Source organism: Stegostoma tigrinum, chromosome 5, assembly GCF_030684315.1.
Source record: "Stegostoma tigrinum isolate sSteTig4 chromosome 5, sSteTig4.hap1, whole genome shotgun sequence".
NCBI classification, from domain to species: Eukaryota; Metazoa; Chordata; class Chondrichthyes; order Orectolobiformes; family Stegostomatidae; genus Stegostoma; species Stegostoma tigrinum.
In genome coordinates, this window is record NC_081358.1 from 47384511 (window position 1) to 47410868 (window position 26358).

Consider the following 26358-nt stretch of genomic DNA (forward strand, 5'->3'; position numbering starts at 1 on the left):
TATACCGCAGGGCTCTGTTCTTGGACCTCTGCTCTTTGTAGTTTTTATAAATGACTTGGATGAGGAGGTTGAGGGGTGGGTTAGTATGTTTGCTGATGACACAAAGGTTGGAGATGCCGTTGATAGTATCGAGGTTCTATTGCAGGCTTCAGCGAGACATTGACAGAATGCAGAGCTGGGCTGAGAAATGGCAGATGGAGTTCAACCTGGATAAGTGCGAAGTGATGCATTTTGGAAGGTCGAACTTAAATGCTGAATATAGGATTAAAGGCAGGATTCTCGGAATTGTGGAGGAACAGCGGGATCTTGGTGTTCAAGTGCATAGCTCCCTCAAAGTTGCCACCCAGGTGCATAAGGTTGTTGAGAAAGCAGATGGTGTTTTGGCTTTCATTAACAGGGGGATCGAGTTTAAGAGCCGTGAGGTTTTCCTGCAGCTCTACAAAACCCTGGTGAGACCACACTTGGAATATTGTGCCCAGTCTGGTCGCCCTATTGTTGGAAAGATGTGGAGGCTTTGGAGAGGGTGCAAAGGAGGTTTACCAGGATGCTCTCTGATGAAGGGTGTAGGCCCGAAATGTCAGCTTTTGTGCTCCTGAGATGCTGCTTGGCCTGCTGTGTTCATCTTGCTCCACACTTTGTTATCTTGGATTCTCCAGCATCTGCAGTTCCCATTATCACACACACTTACCAGGATGCTGCCTGGACTGGAGGGCTTGTCTTATGAGGAGATGTTGACTGAGCTCGGACTTTTCTCTCTGGAGAGGAGGAAGAGAGGTGACCTGATCGAGGTGTACAAGGTAATGAGAGGCATGAATAGAGTCGATAGCCAGAGACTTTTCCCCGGGGCAGGATTGACTGCCACAAGGGGTCATAGTTTTAAGGTGTTAGGAGGAAGGTATAGAGGAGATGTCAGAGGGAGGTTCTTCACCCAGAGAGTTGTGAGCGCATGGAATAGTTTGCCAGTTGTAGTCGTGGAAGCGGAGTCATTAGTGACATTTAAGCGACTGCTGGACATGCACATGGACAGCAGTGAATTGAAGAGAATGTAGGTTAGGTTATTTTATTTTTGGATTCGGATTATTCCACGGCACAACATCGTGGGCCGAATGGCCTGTACTGTGCTGTACTTTTCTATGTTCTATATTCTATGTTCCCAAACAAAACTAGTCCCACCTGCTTGAATTGGCATTGGCCCATATGCATCCAAGCCTTTCTTATGCATGTACTTGTCCAAATGCCTTTTAAATGTTGTAACTGCACTTGGATCCATCACTTTCTCTGGCAGTTCATTCCACATATGAACCATTCTGTCTGTAAAAGAATTGCCCCTCATGTCCTATTTAAAACATTCTACTCTCACCTTAAAAATATATCCCTTAATTTTGAACTTGCCCACCCTAGGAAAAACACCCTTGTTATTCACCTTATCTATGCCTCTCTTGATTTTATAAACCTCATTAGGGTCACCCCTAAATGTCCTACAATCCAGTGAAAAAGTCCCAGCCTATGCAGCCTATTTTTATAACTCAAACTCTCCATTCCTGGAAACATCCTGGTAATTTTTTTCCGAACTCTCTCCAATTTAATGATATCCTTCTCTATAGCAGGATGACCAGAACAGCAACCAGTACTCCAGAAGAGGTCTCCACCGATGTCATGACATCCTAACTCCTACACTGAAAGGTCTGGGTAATAGCCTTGTTGGTATGGACTGTTTGGACTGAAGGGTCTATTTCCATGCTGAATGGCTCTATGATTCTATGACGTAATTGATTTTTAAAGAGCCCTTTTCTCTCTCTAGTCGCTCTTCTGCTCTTCATATACTTGTGGAATTTCTTTGGATTATCCTTACTTTTACCCGTCAAGCCTATCTCATACCCACTCCTTAACCTCCTGATTTCCCTCTTAAGAATGCTCCTACACTCTTTATTCTCTTCAAGAGATTAATTTCATTCCAGTTGTTTGTAGCTAATATATGATTCTTTCTTATTCTTGATTAAGACCTCAATATCTTTAGTCCTTCATTGTTCCCTCTCTTACCAGACTTTCCCTTCAATCTAACAGGAACATATTGCCTCTGAACTCTTGTCATCACACTTTTGAAAGCCTCCCACTAATCAGTCATCCTGTGAACAGTCTTCTCCAATCAATTTTTGAAAGTCCTTATTTTATACCTTTAAATTTGCCTTACTCCAACTAAGAATTTAAACTTTTATGGAGGGCTTACCCTTTCCCATAACTTTTTTTAAAAAACTAATTGAATTATGATCACCAGTCCCAAAGTTTTCTGCTACTAGCACTTCAGTAACTTGCCCTGCCTTATTTCACAAGTGGAGGTCAAGTTTTGCTCCTTCTCTATTTGGTACACTTTCATTTTGCTGAAGACATTTTTCTTGAACACATTTAACAAATTCCTCACTTTTCAAGCCTTTAACATTATGGCAGTCCCAATCAATGTTTGGAAAATCAAAATTCCCTATTGTTACAACGCTATTATTTTTACATATATCTGAGATCTCTCCACATATTTGCTCCTCACATTCCCTCTGACTATTGCATGGCCTATAGTGCAATCCCATCAAGGTGATGGTTCCTTTCTTATTTCTAATTTCTACCCATACAGTTTCACCAGACAATCCCTCCAAAATGTCCTAATTAGAGTGGTAATGTTTCCTTTATTCAGAAACGCCACTCCCCCTCCTCTCTTGCCTTCTTTTATGTTCTTCCTGGAGCATCTAAAACGCAGAACATTGAGCTGCCAGTCCTGGCCTTCCCTCAGCAAAGTTTCTGCAATAGCTATGACATTCCATGTTCCCATACATGCCCTGAGCTCATCAGCCTTACCTCTAAAACCCCTTGCATTGAAATAAACATGGTTTAATTCTTCAGAGTTACCTCATTCTCTGGCTTGCTCTTGTCTGCCTTTTCTAATTAAATTGTTCTTTTCTGATTCAGAACCATCCTTATCTGTCTTTATATTTTTACTGCTACTTAGGAACAGCCCCATCTACTTTCTACATTCTAGATGTCTGCAAAGGAAGGTCCAGATCCACCTCTTAGAGCTGTCAGCTACACAGTTGATGTCACCTTCTTGAAGAAACGTGGAAGAAGGGCAAAAGAGAGTTTGGAATTTTTGAATTCCTGCTGCTATTGGTGCTTTCACTGACCCTTTTAAAACTTATAATACATGACCCATCATCAATATTGGAACTGAATATTACATGACCCACCGGGTGTGTTTACTATTGTGGGGGGATACCAAGTAGGGGTGGTGTTCGGTTCACTAATTACCCACACACCTTCACACTTACCCCATTACAGCAGAATCAGCAGCCCATGCACCATGTGTAAATAAATAACTAATGGTTGATTGAGCTTGATTAAAGCTCACTGGACCTTAATATTACCTTGCTATACCATAATATGGTTGACATAGGCAGACATATTGGTGTGGGCAGACTATTTCTTTTAAAAAGCTGTAATAAGGAACTGGTTTTGCAGGGTGCATTTTGCCCACTGGGGCAACCCCCCCCCACCGTCAAAAGTTTGTAACCACCTTCTTTCCATCCCACTCTTTAAAACCCACCCTATCCTGAGGCCCTGGGGTGGCAAAATCCCTCCCTGCACAATGCCTCTGACTTAGCAGGGTTCAGTACTCCAAAGGCCTCCTTTATGGTCACACCATAGAGCTCGGGCACTTGTGGGACTCTGGGAGCTGTTGGAGGTCAGGTTAAGGTTCTGGGTGTAAGCCTCTTCTTCCTCACTTGGCTTACCATTGACATTTCCTCTCAACAAGCTGCCCAGTCTCCTGTAAATTTCTGCCCTGCAACCTGATTTGAAAAGTCCACTACATCTGTTTAATAGCACTTCTTTTGTGAAGTGGTGATTCTGGAGGATGCAACCAGAACTAGTGGCTTGGTACAGTAAAACCTGTTGGATTGTGTTCCCAGAAGTGAGATTTTGAACTGATAGATTACATGCAGTAGGTGTCTGCTGCTTTGATCCACAATCTTGGCAGTCGTGTCCTTTTGCTGGTGCAGACTCTGGAAATTCATGCCAAAATTATTACCCGCAATAAAGTCACCATGATGTTATCCAGCCTCACAATTCATATGATTATGGGCATACATGGAAAAATACAGAAATATCCATACCAGAAAAAAGTATCATGAATACTACAATTCTCAGCAATACTGGCGCTGCCATCCCAACTAATGACATTAATGATGTGTTGCCAGCAACATTATGTTTTACATTCCTTATGCCTAAATACAGATTAAATGAATCAGTTGAAGAAATCAAGTTATTATTTGCAAATGAAGACCGGAGGTATAAAAACCAAAACAACTATGGATTCTGCAAATCAGGAACAAGAACAAAAGATGCTGGAAAAGATCAGCAAGTTCTGAGAAGGGGCCACCGGACCTGAAACATTAACTCTGATTTTCTCTTCACTGAAGGTATAAATTTGGATAGTAGTTCATTGAATTCCTTCGGTGTTGAAGCAGGCCATTCAACCCATTGAATTTACAGTGAGCCTCCAAGACCATCCCACACAGACCCACCTCCCTACCCTATCCCCATAACCCCACATTTCCCATGACTAATCCACATAGGCTGCAAATTCCTGTGGACTGTAATCAATTTACCATGGCCAATCTGCCGAACCTGCACATCACTGAATTGTGGGAGGAGCACCCAGAGAAAACTCATACAGACACAGGGAGAATATGCAAACCCCACATAAACAGTTGCCCGAGGGTGGAATCAAACCCAGGTCCCTGATACTAACCACTGAGCCACCGTGCTGCCCCAAGTTTGACACATTTTCCGTCATAATAGCCACAGAAATCCTGGAAAAATTATGTTTACACTTTTTCCTCCACCTTTTCTATAATTCCACTGATGTTTTGGTAGACATAAGAACTTACATGGAAATTTATCTCTCTACTTGTCTTCCCGAACTTATACGAGATTACATTAGGGCTCAACCTGGGAATTCTTCATTCATTATTCTGTGTCATATTGAGAGCATCAATTCAGAGATCATTTATGTGAAGTACCCCTCAATGAAATTAGTACATTTTTTCCCCTTTTGACTTTCGTTAACATACTAAAACCAAACTACTCTTTAGGGATACTAACAAATTACCAATTCAAGATGGTACATACTTTATTGGTCAATAAATTTATTACATTTTGCACAATTTTTCACATGATAAAGTTTATTTCTACAATCATAAACGGAAAGCAGCAACATTTAAAGATATAAAAGTTAGGTGGCTTCAGGTGATAATGTACAAATCATCTCATATTATCTTACAAATCAACAACAATTTGCATTTGTATCGTGTTGTCAACAAAGAACATCATCCCAAGGTGCCTCACAGGAATGTGACGAAACAAAGTTTCACACTGTGCCACATAAGGAATTAGAATGGTCATGAAAAGCTAATTTAAAGAGATAAGTTTTAAGGAACATCTTAAAAGGAAGAGCGAGAGACATTGAGCGGTGGATATGTTTAGCATCTAGGCAGCTGAAGGCACATCCACTAATGAATCAGCAAAAATTAGGACTTGCAAGTAACTGACATATTTTAAAATTTATTATTTTAAAAGTAAAGCAGTTATTTAATAATGCTTTGTAATTTCTGTACATCCACATTTTGAAAAATCAATGCATGGGAAAGCAACTTTATCCCAATTTCGCAGATAAGTAATTTCACATGTTTCATGGAGTCCACAATCAAAGCAAATCAGCTATATCTTTGTACGTGTTACTGCAGCTTTAGTTCTTCATAAACATGGAACATAAATCCCCCCCAAAATTTTATTGGATTCTATTGTTTTGAAATTTCCCTGAACATTTCAAAGACAATAAGTTGAGTGCTGCAAATTCCTCTTAGGCACTTCAAAGCTCTTAATTCTTAAAAGCACAAGAGTTGATATGCTATCACAGGTATTTTCTTGGCGATTCCATGCTTGAAATCAGGCAGATATTGCACAGATATCAAAATTTGCTACATCATTGGTGCAGAAATACAAAAGACAGACATTCTGCTCTGGAGTAACTTCACCAGAGGAAGAAGTCTCAAGTGTTTTAGTCATGAAATGTCTTCCAAGAATGTAATTAAATCCATAGGTCTCTGAGTAATAATTCTCACGTTCAACAAAATTCAACTTAGTAAATTGACCTGACCCTTACCAAAAAATAGCCCATAGCACGTAATGGCGGGGAATCATTGGTAACAGCAGAACATGTATCTTTTATTTGAGAATATTGTTGAGTGGAGAATGAATGGAAAATAGATAGGAATTCCCCTTGATTTGAAAGCACTGCATTTAACATTTATTTACATTTAAATCTTTGGGATTCAGCATTTCCTTATTAAAGATGCATAGGTGTTTCAGTATCTTTGAAAATATACTTTAGAATTTTAATTTTGCAAGAAACTCCAAAGATATCATATCTTGAAGTCATTGGCAACAAAAATTGGGAGAGATATTAAATAGATTGGTCATTTGCTGTTACCTATTTTATATTATCACACCAAGCCAACGATTATCTCCAAACTCTTTGGAATCTGCATTTGCAACTGCCTTGCAAGAATACTTTACTAAGAATTTTGGTGTAGTATGAGCAAAGTTCCATCATTTAAGGTAAATCAAACCCATGCACCTAAAATCCAAAGATGCTTCTAAACATGAAAAGGCAATGGTTAAAGCTTAGTGCAATAACATATAATGCTGTAATTAGTAAATCTTTAATGTATTCATCTTTTATTCTGAAGCACACAGTTTCCGTGTATCTCTCATAATGATATGTTTCTACAGAATGATTTGTGTTGATATTTCTTTAGCAGTATTTTTTTAACCAGACTTCTTGATCAGGCTCCTCTTTAAATAGAAACTCTCAGTTTCTATCAGCTCGATGAATTAATTGTTTACTTGCCAAGGAGTCTTTTGGAAAAAGAAAAAGAAAAAGATGCAGTCACACAAAAATAGAGCGTTACTTTCAGTGATATATTGAGACACAGTTATCTGTTTATCGAGGTAAGCAAGCATTAAATAAGATTAGATCAAAATTATGAGTGATTAACTTACAGAGGATCCATGACACTGAAATATTTTTTTCTCTTTGTAAGTGTGGATTAACATCCTGCAGCATGCTTAGTCATAAAGCCAGCACTGCCAGTTAAATATATGAATTTATATGCTTTAGCTGCAGTAGCAATTTTCAAACCGTACAGTTTTTTCAATCCTCAACATACAAGAGTTCAGTGCAATTTGTTGGCAATGTGTCGTCATGTTTAGAATGTTTTCTTTGTTATAGGGAAGTTTAAACATGTGATGGTGATGAACCAAGGGTTTTCAAAATACTGGTTGGGGTGAGCTTTGGAAACTGAGGAACCACACAGGATAGGAGGCAGTCTTCTCTTTGTTAAATCAATGATCTCAAGCTCTTTCATCTGGGTGGTGTCAGATGGCTCAAAGGTCAGGTGGCTTACAGAAATGGGACTGACACCAACTATTGTTTAACCTGTTTCATTTGCAGCCTGTATGTTATATGCTTCAACTAGCAAATGTGTTTGTTATGTGGATGTCCTGTTGCACATGTAAGTGGATTTTTTTTATTTATTAATGGGACGAGGGTGTCACTAGCTAGGCAGAATTTATTGCCCATCCCAAATTGCTCAGAGGGCAGTTGAGAGTCAACCACATTGTTGTAGGTCTGGAGTCACATGCAGGCAAGACCAGGTAAAGATGGCTGTTTCTTTCCCTACAGGACATTAGTGAACCAGATGGGTATTTCCCCTGACAATCGACAATGGATTCATGGTTATCATTTGATTCTTAACTCCAGATATTTTATTGAATTCAAATTCCACCATTTGCTGTGTTGGGATTCGATCCCAGGTCCCCAGAATATTATCTGGATTAATTACGGATTACTAGTCTAGTGATAATACCACTAGACCATTGCCTCCCCTTCAAGTAGACATTCTGTCACACTGAAGGGAAGAATAAGATAAGGAAATGGCCTGTGGGATATCTTTTTGTCAGGATCAGACCATGGTAGACCTGGTGTGGCATCAGGAGAATGGTTGAGATCATCAAGAGGTTTCTAGACTTCTATCCAGAAAAGATGGAGGAGGAAATATGACCAGTTTGGGTGCAATGATACTTGTTCAATTGCATTCTCTCCAAGAGTCAGCTGTCATTGATGGCTCGAACTAGTGGAGACAGTGCAAGCATATCCTATTGAACACAAAGGTTAGGCCATTTGACTCCCGCACTTCTCCAACATATGATAAGATCATGGCCGATCTAATTATGGTTTCACCTCCACTTTCTTCTCTGTTCCCCATAATGCTCGTCTACCTTGCCAATCAAAAATCTATCAGTCTTGAAGTAAATTCTTAAGGATTAAGAGATTCCCAGGAATTAAGAGATACACTTTCTACTAGAGAAGAATGTAATCTGATTATTTGCGAATTTTGACACATATGTATGAAACAAAATTCCTTAAATCTATGCATATAACACACAGCATCTCTTAAGCACTGTTCTGCAGTTAAGTAAACTAGGCCCTATTTATTGGATACCATGTGATCATGTAGGACAATTGTGTTGAATGCTGCAAAAGTAGCAAGTCAACCAAACCATAACTCTACACAGCAACAACAGTAAATACATTTACCATTTGTGACTGGGATCCTGAACATCTGCTTGTGGCTCATGAGATGAATGAGTACCACTGGTTCCTGAAAGATGATTCAGAAGAAAGAAAGCTTTAAAGTCAAAACCACTGTTTGTTGTTGGAGAAGATCAACAAGCTGATTTATGGGATGTTGCTAATAGTGGTGAATGTTACTGTTAGAAACATAAAATACTCAATATTGTTTAAAATTACCCAACACCATTACAGCAAACTGTTTCAGATTGAATAATGAACTAGCATCTTGGTGAATTTCTGCAATGCGCCTTGTTCTACAGTTTGAGCCAAACACATTGTATTTGAAACAAATGGCCCTGAGTAAAATCAAAGGAAAGTAGTCCTTACAGGGATGAAGCGGCTACAGTCAAGCGGTGCCACTACAGTCAGTCAAGGACCCCATCTTATTCTGTCCAAGGAGTTGGCCATTGTCAGTCAGATTCTTGCTGTCCACCAACATCTTCAGGTCCCTGTCTGCAAATTGGGATTCAAGCTTTTCCTTTCCTTGAGCTGTGTTAATTGTTGAGGCTCTAACACCACAGTTTAAGGACAGTTCCTGTCTTGCAGTGTCTGATGTGATATCATCTTGGCTTTGAATATGACACCAGAGGCATGAGAGCCAGTAGATGCCAGCTGTAGTGAATACATATGCCTCTCTGGCTGTGTAATTCCCCTACAATGGTGCCCAAAGCCAGTTACAATATAAATGTGGTGGAGAATTGTCAATTTCAAGAGAAAAACTGCTAAGAGCCATGGCAGACTAAGTGGCATAATTCTACAACAAAAACAAAGTTGTAGGAAAAGCTCAGTAGGTCTGGCAGCATCTATGGAGGAGAAAAAAGAGTTAACGTTTTGGGTCCAGTGACCCTTCCTCATAAATCTAATTATGAGGCATAATTCTAATTTGATAAAATATTTTACTGGGAAAAGGAAAATTCAGCCATTAACTCTGATCTGTGATCTTCCACAAGTTGAAGTGAGGGTCTTGTAAAGCAGAGGATTATCAGCAAGTTAAGGTTTTTCTGTCATCAAACATCTAGAATATTGTTTCTGAGGTGAACTTTGAACCTGGAATAGGTTGGTTACATGAAGTTTTGCAGCTAATTTCCAAGTATGTCTCATAGACTCACTGATGACTGATAGCTCTGTTGGCTCTTCCTGCAACTGGCTGTGAACTTGACCTATTTTTTTTAACCAGACAGAGAAAAGGTGGCTGTTTCACTGTATCTCTGTTAATAACTTCAAGGCATTTTTTTCAAATAAGGTGTTGTGTTAATGTTAATTCCATATCGCTGCACTGTGACTTAACAGTTCTGAAAATTACCCATCCAGTGTGGATACGGAAGGTCATCATGATACAACAGGAAGTTGAGAGTGGTCTTTCACATCCATCTGAGTTTTGATTTTTTCTTTTACCCCAAATGATACATTGAACCAAATATTCTGGAACTCTATATTCTTTTTATGTGAGCCCATTTTATGAATTTCACAGATAGCTGTTAGACGTCCTTTGCCCTCATTAAATTAGGTATTCGCCCGATACTCAATACTGTCTACAGTCCAAATGGTAAAAGTCAGATGATTTGCAGCAACCATCTTAACAGCTTCTGTATGTCCAATATTCAAAAGTAATGACTCAAAGCATGTAATATAACATGCCTGATTTGACATGACAGTTTATCCAAATCCAACAAAACCCATGGCGACTTGAAAAAGTGGCGAGTTCAGCTTTTTTTTTGACTTCATGCTGGGAATGTGGTGCTGTGAAAGTTGGAGAAGCCCCCCAAAAAAACAGCCTGTGTGGAACTCAGGCTGAGATTCTTTTTGGTTTATAGGTGATCTTGCCGACTGGTTGGGAAACCTGTAAAGAGCCTTCTGCAGTTCCAAGGGTATTGCCTGTCTGAACCAAATGTCCTTCAGGCACTTAAGTGGCCATTGTCAGGAGATCCATGCGAATGAGGTCTGTGGTAGCAGATGTCCAGCCTGCCATTAGCTGGTAGCCAATCTGTCAGGAGGAGCAATGGTAGCTGGTTGCAATGCACCCACTAGAGGTCCAGGATCATCATGAAGTTCTGGAGCAAAGGTGAGTGACAACAGGTTGGGGATTTCAGGGCGGAGGTCACAGGGTAGGGGGGAAAAGGTGTTTGAGGCAAGGGATGGCTTTCAGCAGGCAACCCCTCTCACCCCACCCCCATACACCCTCTCCTCACAATTTCAACCCCCCTTGATCTTTTCAAACTTGAGAAGGTTTGCTTAATGGCCTTCCACAGACACAGCTTCTACTATCTGTGCTGATGTGATTCCAGTAATAAATATCCGGAAAATCTTTGGGACTAAACCGAATCTCCAGGTGTGATGTTATGAGAAACAGATGGACCCTTGGGAAAACTACTAAATGGACACCTTGCAATTTACAATGCTCTTCTCAGGGTGAATTCTGTCTCCTGCAATCATTACAGGTGAAAGCTAGGGAAAAACCTAAAAAATATCCAGGTTAACAAATTTGTTAGTGAATAGTCAGACAGTGAGGAAACAACAGCAATGAGAGCTATTAGTCAATAATGCCTGAATAATGAATGAACTGGAAGATGTTTCTGAATGGAAAGGTAACAATCTCTACAATAGTAGCTACTACTGAATAGCAAAAGACAGCAGTCCAAGTATGGGCTGTCACTGATTGAGCAAAGCAATAACAACACCAGAGAATTTCCCGGGTATCATTACTGGGGTTCATTGCTTAACAGAACAAGCCAGTGGGGGTTCTTGCTGCAATTCACAGGAAACAAAGGAGAAAACCCCAGAAGGTTGATTGAATGAGGGTTATAGCTGGGGCCGAAACACCCTAAAGTTCCAAAACCAAGCTCATTGGAAACCTCTGTAGAGGCTAGGTCTATTAATGGAAAGACATTAAGGCATTCCCTATACTCGCAACAGGATCCTCTTTCTCCATGAGGACGTTTCAATGCCAATGCCATTACCATAGTTTTTCACACCTTTTTCCGTTGTGGTGAGAGGAAACATGATGCAGGCAGAATGAAGGACTGAAAATAACTCCAAGTTTGGATGCTCCCTTCTCACTAAATTTTATAATACGTATGCTGCAGATAGGAAAGGTCCAGACAGGAGCTGTGTGTGGAAACTCCTGGTATTCAGTGATCGAAAAACAGATGGAGAACTGACAGAAGACCTCACTGCCCCATTTTGCTGTAAAACATCTTGATTTTTGTAAGGATCATGAATAAAGTCCACACTACTCCACTCCCACCCAATTTGTCCACTATTTATTAAACATTTTCCAAATGCCCATGCTGAAAATCAAAGCCAGCTACATAAAATTATCACATTGTAGTCACAGTTCCCCTTTCAGCAGAACTGCAGAAGTGGATCACTGGCAGTGGGGTGTGGATACAAGAGACAAAAACTTTTTTACTATGAATACTGACAAAGGGATGCATAATATAAGGATTAAAATAAAGTGAGTAAAGATTACCTTAAAATAGGGATTGACTCACGTTTGCACAGCTGGCTAAGATATTACTTCCCTTCACCCTTTAAACCACTTCACCTGTCTACTTTGTTTATCTTAATTCCTCAGTGCCTCAAAGCATTGACTGTGATGTTTATAAATGTTAAACCTTCTATCACCACATAAGTATTCACTCCTGTACAGACACAACAAATACTTCATATATGCTCTATTGCCCCACCTTTGACAATCAAAAATTCAGCAGCTGATCTAAAATTAACAAATGATCTGACATCAGTTGCTAATTGCCGATAAAGGGTTCAAAATTTCTGCTACTTTTGTGTGAAAAATTATTTCAATTTCAGCCCTGAAGTTCTGGCTTTTTTTTGCTTGACTGTGGCCCAAGACCTATATTCCTTAATTAGTGGAAATATCTACCCCATCTTTTCGCCTCAACTTGTTGGGCCAAAGTGCCCGTTTCCACACTGTAGGGAATCTAATCTAATCTAATATCTTAAATTCATACTATTTCATCATTACCAACAATTGGAATCTAGATGTAGAAATCCACATGGCTCCTACTGCATTCAGTCTCATGGTCAGTATGTCATATGCTTTTAGAGGCATGTTTACTTTATCATCACTCTATCATAGCATGTATCAGAAGGTACGACAGTCATGCAACTCCACCTTATATCAGATCACCCTACAGGAAGCATGCCCCTCCATTATACACTAATATGTTGACATATGCCTAAGGAATGCAATGTTTGTACATAATTGTTAGTTGTAATGTCTGCTAGGTTCTTTAATAGTTTCTGTTGTTACGGAAATAACATAAGCTTTGCCACGTCAGGTCTAACACCCTGCTGGAGGCAAACTCACACCAACAATAACCAGTGCCAATACTAATGCAATAAGCTAGCGCTAACAATCCCAGAATATTATTGTAATGACATTTCTCACGTGTATTCTGTCACCCACATTTTGTCAATTGTGTTTGTCTTCTGATCTTGTCTCCAAATTCCCCACATTTTTCTCCTTATAAATTTTTTTTTTAACATTCATCAATCATGACATGGAAAACATTCTGTCTGACCTTAACTTCTCCCAGTCATAATTTATCAAAAACAATTTTGACAAATTCCAGCAAAAACAACCCCAGTAGTTACAGCTACTGTGACTGTTCCTCACCCGAGCACTTACTCTCTTAAAAAGTTTGCTGCACCTCACCGACATTAAAACATCGAAAATGCTCAAAATTGAGCTGTGGACAATAAATCTCTGAAAAACAATCAGCAACTACCATATAATGAAGTGTGGAGCTGGATGAACACTGCAGGCCAGGCAGCATCTTAGGAGCACCTAAGATGCTGCCTGGCCTGCAGCGCTGTCTTTCACTTTGTTATCTCGGATTCTCCGGCATCTGCAGTTCCCATTATCTCAGCAATTACAATATAGTTTGGGCTCTTTCCCCAAATAAGCTACAATAGCCACAAAATGCAGAGCTGCAAGAAACAATACACAATCACATTCCAGATTTTAATCATTTCTAGTTCACCACTACCACTAGTTGGAGAAAGGCAGATTGACAGTCACTGGTATAGAGAGAGAGAGAGAGAGAGATATACAGAAGGTTCAACAGAGTAATGGAATGATTCAGCGAATGTAAGAGTGAGGAAGAGTCAAATGAAGAGTAGAAAGAGAAAGAGAAAGCTGGTGTGAAGAAGACGTTTCCAAAGGATTTGGGAACGGAAGCTTGGGAGTCGTGAAAAAGAGGAAGATAATTCTGATGTGGGTGAAGAGAAACCTTTGAACTGTTTGATTTGTGATGATTTTTGTTGATACTTCACAAGCTAATCAACACACTCATGAGGAGCAAAACTGCAGACCAACTGCTCATGTATCATCACCAACATGAATACATAGTACATGAGCATGGTTTCTAACCAATATTATTTCGTAATTCAATTACTATTATGGGTGCATTGAAGTTCCGTCTTAGTCTGAACAATACTGATTCAAACCCAAATAAGATGATGCCAAAAAATGTAAATATTGGAAATCTAAATTGAAATCACAAAATATAGACAATACTTATCAGGTCAAAGAGCATCTGTGAAGAAAGAAACAGAGTTAATAGACTGAAAAGTTAACAATGGGCCTCTCTCCACAGATGTACCGGAATTGCTAAACATTTCCAGGAAAATCTATGCCTTGTAACCTCTATGGAAGTTCCGCCATTTCCATAATTCACCACAAATCTTTTGAACTCTATACAATTGGTGTTCCAAGTAATTATTCTCAATAAATGAACACCATCTTTTTTCAGATGATTTTCTTTAACTCTTAAGTTATTACCAGCTCCAATGTGCCTTAGAATTTCGTTCAGCAAATCTTGTGTTCTCTGTAATTCACTGGTGAACTTTGCAGTAGCATTTTCCTGTTGTTGATAAAGGGCTGAAACCTTCAACTGCAGGTTTGAAATCTCTTCATGCACTGCTATATTTAATGTCATGCCGCTGAAAAAGAAAGAGAACAAATTGGTGCTTTTAAAGTACAACATTTTAGTCTATAGCAGCACTGTCTTTCACAAATGCACTACAAAATAAATGAAGCTTTGTATGTTAATGTGAAAATTGGAAGTTAACGAGGTGGTGTAAAGTAGATAAAATGGTACAAAAGTAATTAAATTAGTGTAAAGTAAATGAGATGGTGGAATCTAAATCAAGACAAAATGTAAAGTGTTGCAACTTAAATGAGGTACAACATTTTTAACAGAGTAGTGCAATGTAATTTCATTGTACTGGCTACGGTGCAGTATATTTTTAATGGAGTGACCTCTTGTAAATGAGGTATCCTAGAGTTATGAGGCAGAATAATGTAAATGAAGGCTTGACACATTTCGGATGTGTAAGAAACAGCTGCAAGAGTAATATTCAGTCGTGCCCCTTCACGATTTGGTGGATGTTGGGCTATTGGTTATGGGATCATTACATGCTTCCTGCTGTCTCTAAAGACCATCACTGCATTCCGATCACTGATTTGCACACATCTTTTCAGGCATCTGAAGCAATGACCTCCACATTACTGTTTCCCAAGGAGTGCAGGAGATCAATGGTGAGCAGAACAATTCATGCACAAACCTAGTTGTTAAGGACTTAAATATACCGTAAGTATCCCAACTTGCCACAAATATATTCCCTGCTTGTTAAACTGTTTTAGACATGGAAAGCAGGGTACCTAATTAAGATATTTGGGACCCCACACCATAATTGGAATCTAAATTGAAATTCACTACTGTCATGAGGGTTTCCCTGGGGTCTGGAAACCCAATGAAAAAGGAGGTGGGGACAGCCAGCTGTGGAAAACATCAGATTGTCTGTTTTACAACATTCCTCATGGGCCTGTCATTCTTAGGGCATCTTCGGCTTCTCCCTGCCAATCATGACCTTTTCGTTTCTTGTGCTGATTGAGATAAATTGCACCACTTCCCAGCTCTGATTAGGGAATTGGATCCCAGAGGAAAATATAGCAATATGTAGAAACTTATAAATTCAATTCAACTCAGGAATAATTACTTGCATTTATATGGCAACTTTAACATCAAAAAACATCAATCTTATTAAACAAAATTTGAAGATTTGACACTGAGTCATATAAGGGGATACTACACTAGGAAAACAAAAGCTTGGTCAAAGAGGGGCTTTAAGGAGCATCTTAAAAGATGAAAAGAGAAACAGAGAGGTGGAGAGGTATAGGAGGGAATTTTAGGCACACTGTCTCAATAACTGCATGCACAGGTCACAAAAGGTTGAATGATTAAATTTTGCGCACAACAAAATACAATTGAAGATACATATTAGTTTATAGCCATCAGCTATCAGAAAGAAGTATTTGACTAAAATACAAATTTAAATATTTAATTTCGTATAGTGAATCCTCATCTATCACAATTATGTTCCCATATGGATCCGACAACAATTTAACTGCCTGTCATTTTTGGGTGACAAATATCTTCCAATACAGCAACCATAGAATAGAATGGAAATGTCCTAAGGACCACAACAAAAAAAAAACTATTGTGACTATTTTTAAATTAAATCAAACATTTAAATGATTCCTAATTATGCAATTATTATTTGAGAACCTGTGCGGAACTATTACCATCAGAAGAATGTTGTACATTTGATGTCAAATTCAAACATACCAACATTGACTTGATGCAACTGTACATGAACAATATAAAGAGAAATTAAGAGTTAGGATTAGTTACTTACTCTTCTGAATCTTCATCTTGACTTTGGCTTTGGCTGGTCCCCCAAAACCTTCTCGAAAGCCTGCTTCTAGGACTCTGTTCATATTCAGCTTTTTCCCATTCTTCCATTTGTAATAACTTTGTGAGATTATCTATATCTTCCTGAACATTGGAAAATCAGGTTGAAGTGAAAGGCATTTAATAACAAATTGGTATTTGTAACAAATTATAAAGCTAGGTCATTTATATCAGGTCAGTCTTGTTGATTTAGAAAGAATATGTTGAGGAATTTGGATGGTGCAATGCATTAAGCCTTCCATCTCAGATTACCTGCTCCAGAATAGAGGCTGGGTGGGTAGTTCGAGAAATGGAAATGGTGCTCTTCTCAGATTGAGACTGAAGAATGTTACTGAGGCAGATAAATCCTGCATTAAATTATGGAGTCACTGTGTGAATACTCAGTAATAATAGTGGGTGAAAAATTAGAAAGCATTTAGTTCTGTGGGTACTAGCATGCCTTGACTTGCTGAACAGAAAGTGAATGGAATTCAATATTGTTGGGAATGCAATAGAATCAACAGTGAACTGATAGAATGCTTTACATATCGTCTGATTTTCCTACCTTTTGAAGTCAATACAACAGAATTCAAGCAGATATATTGTATTGTTTGTCATTGGAAAAATAATCTAGTGTTGACTACTGCCGATTTAATTATGATCTGACCAGATGTACATTCACTCTGTTCTGTCCAAAAAATGTACATTGTGCCCAACCTAAGAAATCTCCAAATAAACTGAGACAGTTTTTCATTTTCCCTTACCAGCAGTCCTTTTAGTTTATTAGCAAGATTGTCAAATTAGTACAGAATTGTGACAGCCTTGTACTATGGACCCATGCTCACAACAAACTAGATTAGAAATGAAAATATAGTTGTTCTGAGTATAACACAAGTTCCAACAAATCTGTCTTTCTCAACGATCTCAAGCTGATGTGTTTGCCATCTCATTGTATCCCTGAATTTTTTCTCCCTCCAATATGCTCAAGTATATTTTATTTCTTGGGAGGTTGGCATCACAGGAGAACAGACTTCTTTTTCATGGAATCTGGGAATCACTGACATAGGCCAGCATTTATTTCCCATCCCTAATTATGGGCACTTAAGAGTCACATGTAGGCCAGACCACGAAAGGATGGTTGATTTCCTTCCCCAGGTAAACCAAAGGGTTTTTGTTTAAAACAATCAATATTTTTCAACCAGTATCATTAGATCAAATTCTAATTGAATTTGAATTTCACCGTCCACCATGGTGAGACTGAACCCATGACCTCAGAATATTAGCCTGTATCACTATGTCCATTGACAGTAATACAACACCACTGCCTCCCCACCTGTATGAGTTTGAGATCCTGTTGATGTATCTCTTGCATGAACCATAGTGTGTGATGAATTTCTACAACTGAACAGACATTTTCCTACCACCAAATTTGAAATTAAAAATTTTAAAAGTCAAATCAAATTTCAGAATCATGCTAAATTCCTGGAGGCCCCAAAGTAAAATTTTGCTCTGATAACTGGTTAGTTTGGATTGAATGCAAAATTATTCCCTTAAGAACAAACATATTAACCATATTAAATTCTGCATTAATCTAATCTGCAGATGTAAACTGCAGTTGTTTCAGACTTTGATACAGTCAATTTGAACAAATATGATTTCAGCAGAAGATTTACTCCACCTTTATTTGAATGGTGACTTTTTTGAGATCATCTTCTTGATCCATTGTCAGGTCATCATCAAAAAATATTTCTAAAGGTGCACATGAATTGTGAATATATTCTTGGAACTTATTCTTTCTCTTCTGACTGAGATGATCTTCAACGTACAGTACTATGCTAGCCTGTTGCATGGCTGCATTTGCAGTTGCATTGTCGTACACTCTGAAATAAGGAGCTTCGACAGTTACCAAAAGCACATCAAGCAAATCAATTACATGTATAAGTATGTGAGAAAGGCTTGGGTAGGAGTTCTCCCTCATTGCACAGAATAGATCACCATATCCTCGATTCTACTACTGCCCTGCCAATCTCTTCCTAACCCCTCCACACTGCTCCTCCATTAATCACTTGAGGAAAAGTTCTGCATAAATATAAGCAAATCATTGGTATTTATGATGCAACCTGTATGTGTCTTTCCTTTGATCCTTACTACACTTGATGGGGCATTTCTGTACCATATTAACAATGGCAATCTTGATTTAAGCAATAAATTCAAACTCTGGATAATGATTGCACCAACATTAGGATCATGAGTTTTCCTTCAACTGAGGCAGCAGTGCTAATGTTGAAGTGGAAACTCTAGTAGGTCAACCCTGGAATTGGTTTAAAGGATTGGCCAAAGGAATAGAGCTCTAAAGTCCATTACTACCTCCATCTGTATCTGCCAACTGATTGTGGAGAAAACCATTGTTCCTCTGTCACAACTCCTCTCTACTCCTTCAACCCCTTTCAGCTCTCAACTTACCTCCACTCCCACTTCACATAGCAAATTTCATTATTTACGCATAGCTGTTCTTACAGCAATGCCCCCTTATCCACTCTAATGTAACCCTATCAATATTTTTCAATGTCACAATTGGCTGTCACAATTTTTGAAAGTATATCAATACCCTAAACGATAAAGTTAAGCAGAAATTGGGTTTAAAATGTCTAGACACCCCTATAATTTTCAGTCAACATTTTGCATTTATACTTTGCCTTTAATATAGTGAAATAGAAGCAATGCCAAACCCAGGGACTCCTACCTTTCAAGATCCCATCCTCCATCATATCCCATAAAGTATTCACCATCTCAATCCTGAAACTCATTTATAAATATCTACGTAGATATTTTTTGGCAAAGCTGACTGATAGATTAAGTTGCTATTGCTGGGACTTTGTTATTGCAATGCACAATACAGTCACTGGAAAATACTCTTTTTTTGTTTCAATATTGGTTATTGGTTGTGAAATTGCTCCCCACAATTCTGAACTCATGGTTCAATTTAAATACCCGCCTTACCTCTCCATTATTTATATTTTAGCAATTAAAATGATCATGGATCTTCCTCCTTAATTTTCTTGACTCGACTGAAAAGATATTACACTGCAAGTTTTTACAAAGCTTCAAGTATTCTTGGGGGTTAACATCCTAATTTTCCTTTGAATCGTTTTGAATGCAAGAATTTGAAGGCAAATTAAATCAGTATTGGACAGTGATAGCTTTTCCAATGTTCTATTGCATTAAAGAAGGCATTCTGTAGAAAAGAAAATTGGGTCCTCAACCTTAAACGAGATTTGTGTGACTAATTCTCCAAGGGAGATCTTGTGGTAGCATTAGGTAGTGTCTGTGCATGAAAATCTTAACTATTGCATTTGAGTCCTACACCAGGACATGACCCTAGAAAGTGCATTCATAATGCAGCTAAACAGATTGACTGGCAGGCAGCAAAAATGACACTGTCTCCTGGTCAGCTATGCTTGATGCAATGTGGTCCCCCTCAAATTGTAGCCTCTGGACTCAGACTAGCGACCTGACCCAAGGAAAAATGAAAACTAGCCACAGAGACAGATAAAAGAATGTGTCTTTTTCTATCTCATATGCCCCTAGAACTGGGAGGCAATCGAGAAAGGAAGGAATTTTTGGGCAAGCAGTGAGACAATGCTGGGTATTGGGTTAGATAGATATAATGATTAGAGCAGTTTGATAGTGCCCAATGCTCATCTACTCTATGTCAATTTAATGAAACCTTTTAGAAGCATTGAAAAAATAAGACGGTGTAATTTGAGAGGGAGGTACTTATTCTGTTTGACTCCTGTAGAACAGAATAGACTGTAAGATAGACTTATGATGGCCACAATCAAAGCTGAGAAATATTTTCACTGTGAATAATGGTTAGGGTTAGGAAGGTTCTTTTGGAACAAGCTATCAAATTCAATGCCGAATGTCAGTAATTGGGCGTCCAAACCATGGATACAGATACAATTTTAACATTTAAAAGACACTTGGATTAGTTTGTGGATGGGAGAGGTTTGGAAGGATATGGGTCATGTGTAGGCAAGCGGGACAATTTTAATTTGAGAACATGGTTGGTGTGGACTGGTTGAATCAAAGGGACTATTTCTATGCCATTTAACTCTATGACTCTATCTCGTCCATTAATTAAATCATTTTTAGCATTTCCTCCCTCTCAAAGGAGCTTGTGTGCTCCTTTGCATATTGCCATGGAAATGTCACTTACTCTATGACATTCTGTAATTTTGAAAATCTCCTTCCAGGAAGTCAAAACAAGGTTGGACATTCACTATTGCGCATTATCTAACAGATCATAATGGAGTCAAAGAGCATAACAAACAACGAAAACAAGTCCATTACACTGCCAACCTTCCATCTTTATCTATATCTATGTAATGAGTTCATACTTTGTCACTTTGGTTTCTTATTTCTTTTCTGGCACTTTCACTTGTGAATTGTGATTCATTTGCTGCGTCTTTCACAAACTTACTCCTTGAACTCAAAATATTAATTGCTGTTCTGATGACTGTGGAAATACTTGGAAAAATCCAGCGAGATACATTGTTTTACTAGGGGTCATTACAGCCAAAATTGATTGTGCTCTCTCTTTTTGTTCACCATAAACACAGGATCAAGAAGCTGAAAGATTTTTGTACCTCTAATCCACAGATTCTGAGATCTATCATACCACCAGCATTTCACCGAAGATCTGTGCATGTAACTCAAGCAAAAATTATTGCATTTATCCAATAACCTTGTAGCATGACATGTGATTTCCCTTACATCTTAAATATCTTTCATAAAGACTTACCTTTGGAACGTGTCAGATAGCAGTGCAATTAGCAGATTGATACAGAGGATGCTTGAGACCCCAAGAAACATTCCACAAAGAAAATATGCCATTACTGGATCCTTGGCATACATATCCTCAAACCCATAATCATCAACCAACGTAATACGAAAGACAGTAAACATCATTTGGGGCAAAGTTGTCATGTTTGATACTAGCCCTAGAAGCATGGAAATGATGGAAAATAACAATCATAGAATAGTTATAACACAGAAAGAGGCCGCTTATCTTTGGTTAATTGTCCACTTGCCTTTGACAGCCACTGACAGTGCATTCCAGTGCATTTATTGCATAAAAACAAATTTCCAGGTCAATGTGCAGTTATCACCAATCAGTTTAAGTCTGAGTGCTCTGGTTCTTAATTCTTCCATTGACTGGAACAGGTTCTCTCCATCATGTGCCCAAACCCCTCGTGAATTTTGAACATTTCTATCATATCTCTTCTTAATCTTTTCTACTCTAAGGAAACTGATCTCAGTCATTCCAATCTATTCACATAGCTGAAGATCATTATGCCTGGAACCATTCTCATGAATTTTAGCTGCACTCTTTCTAGTGTCTTCATAACCTTCTGAAAGCATAGTACCAAAGCCTGAGCATAATACTTAGTTTGAGGCAAATTAATATGTTATGCAGGTTAATTCTAATTTCCTTTCTTCACTACTTACACGCCTTTTTATAAATTCCAGGATCCTGTACACTTTAATAACCATTTCTCAGCCTGCCCTGTCATCTTTAATACTTGCCTGCATGTACCAAGTCTTTCTGCATCTGCACCTCTTTTAGAATTGCACCTTGTACTTTAGAATCTTTCTTTTTTTTTGCTGCCAAAATGAATCACTTCACACCTCTGTGCCTTAAATTTCATCTATCGCTTGTCTACTCATTACGCCAATCTGTTCAAGTCATTTTGACATTTACCACTAGCTTCCTCGCAGTTCACAATAGTTCCAAAGTTTTGGGTCAGGCACAAATTTTTGAAACTGTGCTTGAACACCCAAGTCTAGATCATTATTATAGATCATGAAAAACAATGTGTCTAAAACTGTCCCTTGGGGAAATCCAACTACATTCTTTCCTCCAGTACAGAATCACCACTTCCATCTAATGACATGTCACAAAACCAATTTTGTATCCAAGCTGCTGCTGTCTCTTTTATTCCTATGCGTTCACGCATTGCTGACAAGCTTATTATGTGGCACTTTATCAATTGCCTTTTGGAAGTGCATGCACATTACATTAACCACGCTACCCTCATTACCACGTTACCACAAAAAAAAGCCTTAACATGATTTTTCCTTAACAAATATGTGCTGGCTTTCCTGAACTAATTTGAGGTCTTGATTCCTTAATAACTACTAACTAAAGGACAAAGACAGCAGATACATGGGAGTACCACTATCTGCAAGTTCCCCTCTAATCACAAACCGCCCTGACCTGGAAATATATTGCTGCTGTCCCTTCACTGCTGCTGAGCCAAAATCCTGGAATACCCTCCCTAGGGCATTGTGGGTTTACCTGCACGACGTGGACTGTAGCAGTTCAAGGAGACAGCTCACCACCACTTTCTCAATGGCAGCTAAGGATGGGTAAAAAATGCTAGTCCAGCCAACAATGCCATATCCCATTAAGGAACTTTTAAAAAATACACATTTGTCCAAATGGTTTTTAATTTTGTCGTGAATTATTGTGTATAATATTGTTAACATCAATGATATTAAACTGAGTGGCCTGTCACTACTGGCTTTATCCTTTCACCCTTTCATCAACATGAGTATTCTCAATTCTCCAATGCATTCTGTTTCTTTCGAAGCTGGCTTAGAAGTTATGAGCCAATGCTTCTGCAATGCACATGTTTACTTCCCACAGTGTTTTTGGATGCTTTTTGTTTTTATATATGCTTTGATACGATGCGGATGTCACTGGCAAACCAAACATTTATTTTTTACCCATTCCTACAAACTTTTTAGAAGGCTGTGGTGAGTTCCCTTCTTCAATTGCTGTAGCCCACCTGGTGTACGCATTCATACAATAATGTTGGGGATGGGGATCAAGATATTGATTCAACAACAGTGAAGGAATAGTTCTGGACTTCCCATTCTGAGGCCGGCAGCTAAGGCTGGAAAATTTCCTGGCTCCGTGCATCTGCCATGGTATAAATGCTTTGAATGGTGTGATTTTTCCCCTGAGGATGAAGGTACAGAAAGCAAGCTGGCCTGTTGCCACTGGCTGCAACTCAGAGGTGACCACAGGGTCAAGTGCTGAAGTACATTGCTTCTAAGCCTTATCTCTGTTCTCTGAGACTTCATCCTAGTTATTTTGTTAAATATTAGTTCTTTTAGCCCTCACCCCTCATTCCCCATGCCACCAACTCATCCCTTTTGTCTCATTTGGACTGATTCTAACTCATGCACTCACTTATCCCCATGATTTCTTACAGCAGCAATGCTACTTATTGCACACATCCCCATTGTCTCCTACTGCCCCTTTTCCAACTAGGTACCAATTCATGCCAACCCATGCCCTCATCATCACTCTTTGCCCTGATAACTCCATTGGCAGACTTCAGGAACCATGCTGTGATGCAATAAAATAACTTTCTGAAAAGCAATTACAGCATTCACTAAATTTAAAAACTATGAAAACCCTTCAAATGTATTTAAATTCCTGAAAATAATTAATTCCTTTGAACAAAAAAACATTTTGTATTCGTAACTATAAGTAAGAGATGTAATTATTTAGTAACTCTTCAAGTGGCCATGAAAGCTCCAAAACCGCTTACTTATAACGACGCATGATAAAAATATGTAATTATAGCAGGCAGCCAACCATTAAATAATTGGCTTAATGGCAGCTTTTAACATTGTGTGAACAAGTATTGGAACTTCTGGATCAGATTCTTTTTGACTCACCCAGCCAAAGGTAGATAATTTATTTTCATTTAAATAATAGGACAGTTTTTCAGTTCTCCAGATCTATTCACTCTTGAAAATTATACATGGCTTCTTTAAAGATTTAGAATTCCCACCCTACAGAATAAGGCCCTTGTATCAGGTAAAAAATGGAACCTGAATACACAAGTTATGGGATGCAGACAGGCAAGTAGAGCTGGGACTACAACTAAAACAGCTACGATCTTATTCAATGGTAGAGCAGACTCAAAGGCCAAAATAGCCTATTTTTGCTCCTATATCTTATATGGCTCTGAATTTGGCAGCATCTGCTGTCTTGTTGGAGGCAAATGCAAAGAACTAACTTAGTAACTCTGCCATGCATCCTTGCCTTGGCTCATAAATTTATTTAAAGATAACTAACCTGTCTCATTGCTTCTTTTATCACTTTTTATTATTCACAAGCTTATGTAAAGACATTTGTATTCTCTTTTATGTTCTTTGCCAGCTTCTTCCCTTGAATATTTTTATCACTTCCTCTCTGAACCCTCTATATACTCAGCCTCGTGTTTTAAAAAAAATGCTCATGCAATGTGGGTGTTGCAGGCTGCATCAACATTTATCACCCATCTTTAATAGCTTTTGTCCTTGCGGTGTAGGGTCACTCACAGTGTTGTTTCAAAGGAGTTCCAGGATTTTGATGCAGCAACAATGAACTCACAGTGATATAATTAAAAGTCACGAGTCAAAGTTCTCTATTTTGTCAGATTTGAATCTTGGAGACACTACAATTTTCTAATGCACAGAATTTATCACCAAGTTACATACCATTTTCATATTAGACAAATGGCTGCCAGATCCCACAATTTTATTATCCACCTTATTATCTATATGAGTCATAGACACCCTTTTGGCTGCTTCATTTAATCTCTGTAATCATCAGGGAGCTCTGGATTTGTTTAACCCCACCTTTCCCCCTTGTGGGACTATAAATTGACTATGTTTGGAAAACAAAACCAGGAAATGTAGGACCACGATTTGCATCTTCTGAGATTGTCGTTTCTCACAATTTTCGATGTTCTAAAAGGCCCACTGAAAGAGCTGTAGTTGAGCAGAATCTAGAGTGATCTAAAGTGGAGGCCACTAACAGAATCTTGAATTCTAGGGTGGAATCATAGGTATGTTTGGAACAGGCCCATTGGAGCTGTAATTTGGTGCTACTCCAAGGTGCCAGAATGTTAAACCAGTTCTGACAGAGTAGTAAGGCTCAGAGTGGGCCTTGTAGGAACAGAACAACTGCCAATCTTCCAAATCTACTCCTTCCATCAGGTTTGAATTATATTCTATGCACATAATGGAACCCAAACTTGTTCTGAGCAAACATCAGTTCCTTTCAGATTCTCTCTGAACGGTGTCCCTTTGACGCAAATGGAACCATAAGTAGACTCAACCCTTCCCACGTAGGTGCAATGGTCAAGAAGGCACAACAACACCTCTTCTTCCTCAGGCGGCTCAGGAAATGTGGCATGTCCATAACGCCCCTCACCAACTTTTACAGATGCACCATTGAAAGCATACTGTCCAGGTACATAATGGCCTGGTATGGCAACTGCTCTGCCCAGGATTGTAAGAAGCTACAGAAGGTTGTGTGCATAGCCTGGACCCTCATGGAAGCCAACCTTTCATCCATGGACTTGGAGCTGTGGAGAGGCTGCCAGCATCATCAAAGACCGACTGCACCCTGGTAATGACCTCCTACAACCTCTTCCATCAGGCAGAAGCCTGAACACACGCACAAGCAGCTTCAGGAACAGCTTCTTCCCGGCTGTTATCAGACTGAAGAATGGACTGTCTAGCCTCAAATAACACTGATCTTGCTAATGTTGATCTCACCTAGCACACACATTGTGCAATGTAACCAGTATGTCTCTACTCCTTTTTGATCAGTACATCCTTTACTTACTATGATCTGCCTGTACCACTCATAAACAAAGCTTTTCACTGTACTTTGGCACACACGCCAAAAAAATCAATCAAATCTACACAAACATTATCCAATTTATAATTATCCACAGGAAATGTGATGAAAATGTTTGCTTTAGAAAGCATGACATTAGTCATGAACTG

At 38.9% G+C, this 26358-nt stretch overlaps 1 protein-coding gene and 1 long non-coding RNA gene across 2 annotated transcripts in view; one reads left to right on the forward strand and one right to left on the reverse strand.

The window, feature by feature from the left end:
* Positions 1-5185: 5185 nt before the first annotated feature.
* LOC125451479 (transient receptor potential channel pyrexia-like) overlaps positions 5186-26358 on the reverse strand; it is a 95924-nt gene continuing 74751 nt past the window's right edge. The window contains exons 17-22 of the mRNA XM_048528586.2: positions 21302-21500; positions 18176-18377; positions 16463-16602; positions 14544-14704; positions 8702-8765; positions 5186-6960 (exon numbers count right to left, since the gene is read on the reverse strand). Coding sequence (XP_048384543.1) covers position 6960; positions 8702-8765; positions 14544-14704; positions 16463-16602; positions 18176-18377; positions 21302-21500 — 767 coding nt within the window. The 3' untranslated portion in view covers positions 5186-6959. The remainder of the gene's footprint in view (positions 6961-8701; positions 8766-14543; positions 14705-16462; positions 16603-18175; positions 18378-21301; positions 21501-26358) is intronic.
* The window catches only part of LOC125451480 (uncharacterized), a 51486-nt gene continuing 31936 nt past the window's right edge, over positions 6809-26358 (forward strand). The window contains exon 1 of the long non-coding RNA XR_007247310.2: positions 6809-7053. This is a non-coding gene — a long non-coding RNA (uncharacterized LOC125451480). The remainder of the gene's footprint in view (positions 7054-26358) is intronic.